Source organism: Condylura cristata, unplaced genomic scaffold (genome assembly GCF_000260355.1).
Source record: "Condylura cristata isolate star-nosed mole 26May11 unplaced genomic scaffold, ConCri1.0 scaffold00006, whole genome shotgun sequence".
NCBI lineage: Eukaryota > Metazoa > Chordata > Mammalia > Eulipotyphla > Talpidae > Condylura > Condylura cristata.
In genome coordinates, this window is record NW_004567107.1 from 5003712 (window position 1) to 5013917 (window position 10206).

The window sequence follows — 10206 nt, forward strand, 5'->3', positions numbered from 1 at the left end:
GGTCACCTCCGGGCGGGGATTGAACTCATGCTGAAGTGGCTTTAGCTTCGCCACCAGGGAGGGCCCTAGATAGTACCTTCCTAACACCAGGCTTGGAACTAGGCAGAGAGCTTGACCTAGCTCTTGACCTAGGCCTGACCTAGATCTGGACCAAGATTTGGATTTGATTCCTTGAACCAGACTGACAACGTGTGTCAGCATCTTCTCGGGAGCCGCCTGAGGTGCAGACCTAGAACATGACTAGCCTTCATTTCTTTCTTGAGCTGGGACTTGGGCCGTGATCTGGAATTGGATTTTGAGCTTGAATACGATGGCTTTCTGTGTTTAAACATGTCTTGTGGGAAGGGCTTCTGCTAAACTGTGGTCTTCGGCTCTGTCTACTGTTTCCAGGACTGTAAGATTGTTCACAGTTGTAGTAAAAGGACTGACTTCTTGATTGCCTTCTTTTATCACCTCCGTTTCAAGAATGTCTCCGTCATAATCAGCACAGCATGAAAGCCCTGCACACATTCTTTTCCTTCTTGGCTTTCATCTGATTTAGAGTCTCCCCATGCCCTTGTGCAAACTTTAACTTGGCATCCACAAATCCATTTTCTATCTAAATTTTATAAAGCATCTCTCAACTCATGAACATCCTCAAGTTGAGCAGAAGCAAATCCTCTCTGAAGCAAGTGTAGAAGTCAAGAAGGACACACACATCAACCATAATGACCAAATTCCTGTTGTAGAGCTCTGGACCCAGTGTCCTCTGTCTGGAGGGCGACTCTTAGGTCATGGGGCACGCCGGCTCTCACCTGCATGGTGCAGAGCAGTTTTTCACAGGTAGTAGTGTCAGCTCTTAGTGATCCTAAATGCGCACCCTTGGGATCATGCCAGACTGCTGTGGACAGAACACTGGGCTCTGCATTGCAACAATGTCCCAGGTGCTTCTGATGAGCACTGACCTTTGAGAGCCAGCGGCTGGTGGCTGGGGCTCTAAAAGAGTGCAGGGCGGGCATGAATGTGGATGAAGAAAACCAATCTCTGGTTTCTTAACTTCCAATTAAAACACACCGTTTCTTTCCATGACAAATGCATGTGTATACAAGCAACTACTGCAGGATCAACAGCCCAGTGACCCTGTTAGCAAACAGATCCAATAAAATCCCAATTGTTTTCAGAAGGCATGACAGTCATTGTGGATATATTGAAAAAGTTTACCCTCTTGATTATTCAAAATGACAGTGGTTATGAGACCTGGGGCTGGGTTTGTTATTCAAAGTATTAATAAAAAGTACAGAGAATGGGTTCTAAACCCCATTTCGATAACTATTTCAACACAATGTGTTTCCTTGTCACCCTATGTAGCTCATGCATTCAAAAATACTCTGAGAGAGGGGCTTCAGGCTTCACAGACAGCCCAAGGGGAACAATGGTCCAGAGAACACCCCCAAGCTGCAGATCTGTGAAGCACCGATTCTCCCCTCTGCTGCTGACCCCTCGGGGAGGGACCCATAGTGACAGATGGGGGTGTGCCGGTGTCTCTGCTGAGTACAAAATGCTGATGATCAAAAAGTTACTTATTTAACCATCATCTTCACTGAATACGTAACTAAAACGGGGAGGCTGGGAGCTCAACACCCAAAAAGTTGTGAGTCTCACAGAGCAAGACACTTCCCGTCCCCTGCTAACAGCACCTATGAGGAGGTGTAAGGACAGGAATACATGCAGGAACTGACAAGAGAAACGGAGACTAAACCAAAAGCCAACACCCCTCTGTTGAGGACCACAGAAGAGTAATTGAAAATGCGTTCCAGTTCCTGATGATGCAGCAGATGTGGGCTGCAAACAGGCGCTAGTCTTCAGTGTCCAGCCAGATGGTTTCTGAAAGTGAGCACCATGGTAACCACTACTTACATTCCGAGGGGAAACCTTTCAGCATCCCTGAAGCACCCTGTGCGTTTGCCCCGCCACTGCTCAACAGCCCCATGGGGAAGGTGGCCCTATCCCAGCCGTCAACGCGGGCTGCGCCCGCACACACACGAACAACCTCGTCTGTGTGTTTGCGGCTCCACGCTGTCTGTGACACGCACCACACTATCAGCGGCTCACCAGCCGCGGCTTCCCGTGGCCAGGCCCACAGTGTGAGCCCTGCACTTCGGCACCTTTCTGTGGTGGGTGAGTGTGTGGATGGCCTCCAGTTTGGGGTCATTACGGACAAAGCCATGATGAGCCTTCTTGCATCTGCTGTTTGGTGGCCACTGCAGAGGCGACAGACGTTCACTTTCAGTGGACACACCCAGCAGCTTCCCAAGGGGCCGCGCCAACGCACACACCTTGCGACATCTTCCGAGTGTTCTAGTTGTTCCACAGTCTCTGACCAATTCTTAGCATTTTGGTCCTTTTAATTTTAGCAGATCTGGAGTGGGTGTATTAGGGCCTAACTATGGTTTTAATTCGCAATAAGCCCTATTTTAAGCATGTCCTATTTTTACCAAGGATTTCAGAGATACAGAAACTTTGTGCAGCACTTGAAGGTGACAGTGAACAGGAACATACTTTATTAGCCATCCACCAGGCAAGCGAGGGCACACATTCTGATGAGCACCTTTTCCAGACAGCACCAGTTACAATGCAAACACACAGCACCTTCCTGCCTTCACTCCACATCTGCTGGGTGGTAACAGGGAGAGGCACGGACTCAGATTCTTCTTGGGTGCAGATACACCCGCACACACCGATGCTGATCAGAGTTCTGGGTTAGTTACCACCAACTTCCAAAGCCCACAAAGGTTCATGCTGCCATCTCTGTCTTTTGCCCCACTTACAGTTGTGAGGTATGAAGGGGAAAGATGGGCTGTAGCCAGGACACTGAGAAGCATTTCATCAAACCCATATGAGGCGGCCTTGTTTCATCTGGAAGTCCTTTAGCATTCGGTTCTAAGCAGAGAATGCACATGGCACAGCACCGCCTGCCCCTGAGGCCCCACTCCCACGTGGTGCCTGGGCTCCCTCATCGCTTCTGGAGTGTGTGGAATTACTGAGTGAATGCATCTGGACTGGCTGTCCTTCAGTTCCTAGGTTAAATCTTTGAGAGAACACACTGGCAGTAAAAAAAGATGGACTAAGCTTAAGCAAAAAAAATTTAAAAAATTTTTGCGTAAGGAGTATAATAGACCAGGCGAGAAAATAACAAGAATAATGAACAGCCATATACCAGAGACATTTTGCGGGGGTGGAGTGGGGAATGGGATCAAAAACGGGGGGGGGGGGGGAAGTGCACGGGATTATGGTGATGGCACACTGGTGACTTGGTGATGGGAAACCCGCGGGGATTACAATTGAGATGGGGAAAAAAATGTACAAAATGATGTAAAAATAAGCTGTTATAAAAAAAATTTTGTGTGTGTGTAGAAGAACTGGGGGCTTGGCCAAAGGTGCAGGGGTGAGAAGATTCACCAGAGACAGAGTGGGGAGCCAAACAGGCAGATGGACTGAAACACACCGCTGAGGGGCGCAGGGGGTGACAGGAGAGGTCTGCTGAGCCCTCTGGGTCACTCCCTGTCCAGGGATCAGTCTCAGGCCACAGTGGTGACAGTGCTAAGACTTAACCTGTAGGCCACCAGGCTGGCACCCAAGCTAATTTTTTTAAATTGCAAATATGAATAAAACTCATCAAAAAAACTGAAACCACACCAAAGTGAAAATCCTTTCTTCTCCATCTTCCACGCCCCAGTTCACTTCCTTTCCCTACAATAATGACTCCAGCTGGTTGGTGTGGAGAGTCCCCGATATTGTATGCTTTTACATAACACAAACATATAGACATACACACATCACACACATAAACACACACCTAGAGACATATGTGTAATTTGTTTCCATAAGTGGACAGGAGTGTAGATACTACACTGAAACTTGCTTTTTGCACTAGAGAAAACACTTTCAAACATTTGTCAGGTCACATACATCTACATTATTCTTTTTAACAAGTAGGCAGATTTTTTAAAATGAAGTCCTTAAGTTTAGATTTATGAAACTTGTAAAAAGCACAAAAAGGCCTGAAGTGGAATGGCAAGGCTCTCTCTTTGATATTAAGGAACTGGGGAGACATTATATAAGTGATTCTAAAACTTGCTTTTATGTCTGACGGTCTTAAGTAGTTTTCCATGGTATTATATGTACAGCTATTTTATTCTTTCTAATAACCAATAAGCACGCCATTGCATATAATGTATCATCATGTAGATAGCTGTCCTCAGTTGATGGAAAGTGTGGCTGTTTCCAGTTCTATGCCATTGCCTTCATCTCTGAATAATGCTACAACACACATCTAGCACAAGTGCTGAGTAAAATGTATATCCTTTTTTCATTATTGCTAATTGTGCTCCCCCAAATTGTACTCATTTACAAACCCCAAGTGTGTGAGCACCCTCCCCTTGTTGAAGAAGATAGATTTATAAAAGATGGTCCCTGTCCACTTCTCCTAACTGATCCACTACACATGGTGAGCAGTAAGGGAGGCCCCCTGGGAGCCTGGGGTCACGCTCGCCTTAATAACTGGACTGAGAACACAGATGGCAAGACAAGCATATCTGAAGGTAACAGGAAGCTTCCCAGGGGGCTGCTAATAGGACAGGTGACAGATCAAGATGTCAAAGAAGCTCGGGGCTCACTATGAGCGTACACTCAGTGTGAAAAATGCAAACCCTTCACACAGGTACAAACACCACCTGTGGTGGGGGGGGGCGGAGCCAGGTGCCCCCACCTAGGCGTGAACACGCTCTTCACCTACTAGGAAACAGAGATGTTGGGTCACAGGCCTGTGGGCAGTAGAGCCGAGGCCGCAGTCAGCTGTTGACTCCAAACTGTCTGCACCTTTAACAAGCGTTAAAGCCTGGGGGGGGAGGGGCGTGCCCATGGGTGCCCATGGGTGAGGCGGCAGCCGGAGGCAGCAAAGTCTCGGGAGGAGAGGGGCTTGCCAGGAGGAGAGGGGCGTGCCAGCAGGGGAGGGCAAGTCTGCATCACCAGGGGCTGTGTGGCAGCTCCTGGAGCCCTGGGTTGGGTCCCCAGCACTTCGATTTAAAGGGTGAGGTTGTAGGAGAGGCAGCGAGGGTGCTGGTGAGCAGGATGGAGTCTTGTCTTAGGAGAGAAACAGGATGTTACAGACATTTGAGGGTCTGTGGTACTGAAGAGAGCTCAGCTCTCCACTGCAGGCTACAGGAAACACAAACAGATGTGCTGAGCAAAAATACAGGCAGATGAATTCTGTTCAGTAGAAAGACCTTTCTAGCAATCAGAGATGCTGAAAAATAGAATTAGCTGCTTTAGGGCGTGATGTATTGGGAAATATATATTTGTTCTTAGTCTCTGGTTTCTGGCACAGAGCACCTAAACGCCAAGGAATTTCCTGAGCAATAGCAGCATTTAGTTTTGTTCTAATGAGGTCACTCCTGGTAAATCCCTACATAGTTTTAGGATGGGGCCTGTTGCTAGAAAGACCAAGTATAGATCAGAACCCCGGAAACCTCAGCCCCATCCTGCAGCCCTGGGGATGGGGAGAGGGGCTGGAGATTGAGATGACCATCAGTGGCCAATGAGTCACTCACTCGTGCCTGTGATGAGCCCTTCATGACAACACCTACCCCACAGAGCTTGGGGAGCCCCAAGCTGGTAAACACCTTGAGGTGCTGGGACTGTAAAGAGACCTGGCAAAAGTGAACGCTAACCGCCTTGGATTCTGACACCCACCGAAATGTGCTGTTTTCCCCATGCCATCGAGCACCGCTCCGACACCGCTGGTGTCCTGCAGTTCAACACGAGTCGACAGGGTGGGCAGCCAGAGGCCGAGGACCCAGTCCCGCCAGCTGACACACAGAACCAGCCATAGTCCAGGTGGTCACCTGTGCTTCTGACTGGTCAGCTGTAGGGGGAGGTTCCAGTGACCCCTCCTTTGGGTTGATTAATTTGCTAGAGTGGCTTCCAGAATGTAGAGAAACACCTTATTGACTAGATTACTAGTTTCTTATAAAACAGGAACAGCCAAAGAAGCGGTGCTTCAGGCAAGGTGTGGGGCGACGTGACGGGTGTTTCCTGCCCTCTTCCGACACATCCCGTGTTCACCAGTCTGGAAGCTCTCTGAAGCTGATCCTTTGGGTTTTTGTGGAGGCTCTAAGACGACTGAGTCATCGTCACTGTGAACTTGACCTCCAGCCCTCGCCCCTCTCCAGGAGGCGGGATAGGGCTGCAAGCTCTAATTCTAATCGGGGAGACCAGTCCCACCCTCAGTGACCTGGGGTGCATGAACTAGATAGTCTGAGAGGCCCTCGTGGCCAGAGCAAGCAGCTGAACCAACGAAACAAGATGTTATCACTCTCATCCAAGGGTTCTAGGAACTAGTGGCGCGGGACAAAGACCAGGTAGATATTTCCTATTGCAGATCACAAGCTGACACTCTACCCAAACCCAGCTCCTCCCGATCTCATGTTGTTCCTGAATGTTCATTTCCAGGAACAGCGAGCAGCACAGACAGGCCGCCGGCACACGCAGACACAGCACCCCAAGGGCACACGCCACCGCGGACAAGCGCCAGCTCGAAAAACTCGGCGTTGAGATCGGCGGTCACAGACGACAGAACCATTACCCTGGCTGTGTGTTTACAGAAATAAAGGCAAAAGTGACATCCTGGAGGGAACAGCGGGATATCAAAAAGGGACTAGGCCTTTGGGCAATGTGTAAGGTCGTCCCACTGGCTACTGGCCCAGTGTGCATCTCCCCTCTGCCAGGCCGCCCCCTTCGGGTTTTCTAGGACTGAAAGGCTTGCTTTATACATTATTCATGAGCATCACCACATTTGACTTTTCCTCGATCCTTAAACTTCACTGTTAGAGCTTTGTATTGTTGGGAGTCTCTGTATGTCCTGGAATCTATTTGTGAGAAGACAGACGTGGGCTGACAGTCGCCAGGGCTGTCCGTGTGTCGACAGTCACCCCGCTGTCCAAGTGCCACCGAGACTTCTGCCAGAGAACTGTCAGCAGCTGCCTGCATTCCTCAGATGCATCTGTTGGCTTCCCTCCCTCACCCCTCGGTTTTTTGAGAGCTTGAGTTAATACTGGATTGTCTGACTAAAGTTTTTTTTAATGAAATACTTTTCACAACAAAGAAATAAATAGAAAGTGACTAGGCAACCTGGATGAGGCCTGTTTCTTAGTTAAGACAACAAAGCACAGCAATGAAAGGAAACATCAAGGAACCAGATGTGGCTCAATTAAAATCCTTAGTGTGGCCCTCCCTGATGGCGCAGCGGGTTAAAGCACAGCACTAAGAAGCTAAAGCCACTTCCGCATGAGTTCGATCCCCGGCTGCCTGTGAGGTGATCCACATGGTGCGGCAGACCTCTCCTGACCCGCCCTCTGCTCCCCTCAGCAGTGTACTTCATCAGTCAGCCTGTTCTGCTTCCCACTCTGTCTCTGGTGAAGCCGCTCACCACCCCTGTGTCTCTGGCCTGTACCCCAGTTATGTATGCAGAAATAAATAAATCTGTATGACAATAATAAAAAAATCCTTAGTGCTGTAAAGGACACAGTCAAGAAAGGGAAAAGAGTTTTTTGCTTTCACTGAGAGAAAGATTGCAAATCATACATCTGATGAGGGTACTGTAGTACCCATACTATGGAAAGAACGCATATTTTTACAAAGAAATATAACCCAATAACGAAATTGCTCTGCCATTAAAATGCTTGCACATGGCCAAGCAGCTGCAGTGAGCTCTCAAGTGCTGCTCTAACGAGCTCAGGCAAGTCAGTTTTTTCTCTTCTGAGTCTCAGGTACCTCGAAGGTCTTTTATCAGGCGGTGCATAAATACTGAACCGGGAGCCCACCAATCTGGCGGTGGTGGGACCACGAGCTGCCCACTGCTATGTCACAAGCACCATTACCTTGCACTTCGGGAAGCTTCCTTACCTCATCTGAAGAGCCATTTTCCACTCTGAATCTTCCAGCTCTTTGGATGGCTCCATCAGCATCACTGGAGATAAGCTAGGGGACAAAAGAATGCTCAGTGAGGTAACTCGATCACCATTCACAAAGCCCCTCTGTCTGGGTCTGTCCTAGACGTAAGCCACGTCCAAGAGGGCAGGAGGACACAGCCTACGGTCTTTCTGTAGCTCTCTCGGCCGGGTCCCCAAGCAGCTGCTCTCATGGTCAGAAGTGAGGAGCACCTAGCCCATGGGGGTGGAAAACAAGGAGCCTGACTTTCAACATGTTCCAATATAGGAAAAAATGAAAGCGAGGCTCCCAGATACAATATGTATATTTTTAAGATGATTTATTTATGCATACAGAACTGGGGTAGAGGCCGGGTTTTGGGGGCAGTAAGAGGCTTCACCAGAGACAGAGAGGGGAGAAGAACAGACAGATCGACAAAGTATGCTGCTGAGGGGAGAAGCGGGCGGGTCAGGAGAGGTCTGCTGTGCCATGTGGGTCACCTCTGGGGTCGGGGATCGAACTCGCACTGAGGCAGCTGTGGCTACTTGCAGTGCTGCACTTTAACACATTGTGCCACCAGGGAGGGCCTGAGAGAAACAATCTTAATCCCAACACGTTGACAAGAGCAGCTCCCAGATGGCAGAGCCGGAAGCCAGGCCTAAGGTACAGCGGTCTCGCAGTTCAGCCTGAAAAGCGCCCGGGGCCTGGAATGAACCCCAGGCTCAGTTAACATCACAGGGAACTCCTGCGCCTCAGTGGTAAATAGTTTCCAAAAGGCCAGACAGTTCCTTGCAGGCATCAGACAGTATTTCAACTACGAAGAGGTCAAGGGCTCCAGGTTAGAAAGCGAAAGAGGGCCCTCCTTGGTTGGGATGCAGCACGGCAGCGAGCTGCAGCCGCCTCAGTGCCAGTTCGATCCCCGCGTGGAGGTGACCCACAGGGCGCGGCAGACCTCCTCTGACTTACCTGCTGCTCCCCTCAGCAGTGTACTTTGTCGATCTGCCTGTACTGCTCCCCACTCTATCTCTGGTGAAGCCTCTCACCACCCTGCACCTCTGGCTGTACCCCAGTTCTGTATGCACAAATAAATAAATAAATCTTAAAAACAAAGAAAGCAAAAGAATTCCAAGCAGAAAGGAGCTCAGGGCTTGCCCTACCAGTGCTGCAAGTGCAGACTCAAGATCTAGCTTCTTTTTTCTTGAATCTTCTGGATTTCTCAGAGGCAATGTGGGAAAATGACTTATGTCTTTTTAACCTCTATATCTGTCCACAATTTGCAGTAAAGACCTTCTGTGTCCAGAGCCCAGAGTCACTAGAACACTGAACTCAAGACTTAAGCTCAGTAAATCAGACACGTGGTTTCCTAAGAAAAGCTTGTTCACTCACATTTTCAGTCATGCTAAAGAGTCATAAAGGTATGAAAATAACTGGGAAAATGTTAAGGAAAAGATGCCACAAATCTTGCCAAGGAAGATGATCTGCAAAAGGTGGATATATTTTCTCCAATAAAAACACATATAATTATATTTTGTACTTACGGAGTGCTCTGACAAGTAGCATGCTCTATTTTGGCCATAAAATGTATCTAACTTAATTCTCATAAGGTGGTGACTATTATTACTATTCTCACGAATGAGGAAGAGCAGGGAGGTAAGATAAGCAGCTAAGTCACAATGGACATGAGCACCTAGTCAGACTGGAGAACCCACTACCCTCCAATTTTTATCTCTAACCTTTATCTTACCACATAATTTCCAACAACAGAAAGCTTAAATCTGCACGTTCGTCTCTTTCCTCTTGCCGGCATTAGAGCACTGCACTTTCGGTAACTGGAGATGAACAGCAGAGGCAGTGGCATGGGAGCTTCACCTCCATCCTCAGCCCCTGAACAGACCCCCACAGCCCTGCGAGCCCCGAGGCTGGTGCCCCGTGGCCGCCCTGGAGCGCGCGTGCCTTAGGGGCAGCGTCCTCTGGACGCTGAGCCCGAGGTGAGCGTCCCTGGTCACTCGTGCTGTGTGTGGCACACGCCACAGCCAGGACCCCGCAGGCTCTGCCTCACGGCCTGCTCCCGGCTGGCCTTCCTCTGACTCCTTGTGCTGCAATAAGCCGAAAGTGAGCTTAAGCGCTCCCGGGCAGTTCTCCTTCTAACTCCAGTGAAGCTCCTACTGGAAAATTCCTGAACCTGAGTGTGGCCTTTGGGACCGGGACTCCTCAGCTGCTGTCAGAAATGAGGGATCTTGG

General features: G+C 49.2%; 1 protein-coding gene across 3 annotated transcripts in view; it reads right to left on the minus strand.

The window, feature by feature from the left end:
* The window catches only part of GARNL3 (GTPase activating Rap/RanGAP domain-like 3), a 106654-nt gene that overhangs the window by 60181 nt on the left and 36267 nt on the right, over positions 1–10206 (minus strand). For all 3 annotated transcript variants that reach the window (XM_012721379.1, XM_004677317.2, XM_012721380.1), the window contains exon 3: positions 7942–8016. In XM_012721379.1, coding sequence (XP_012576833.1) covers positions 7942–8016 — 75 coding nt within the window. The remainder of the gene's footprint in view (positions 1–7941; positions 8017–10206) is intronic.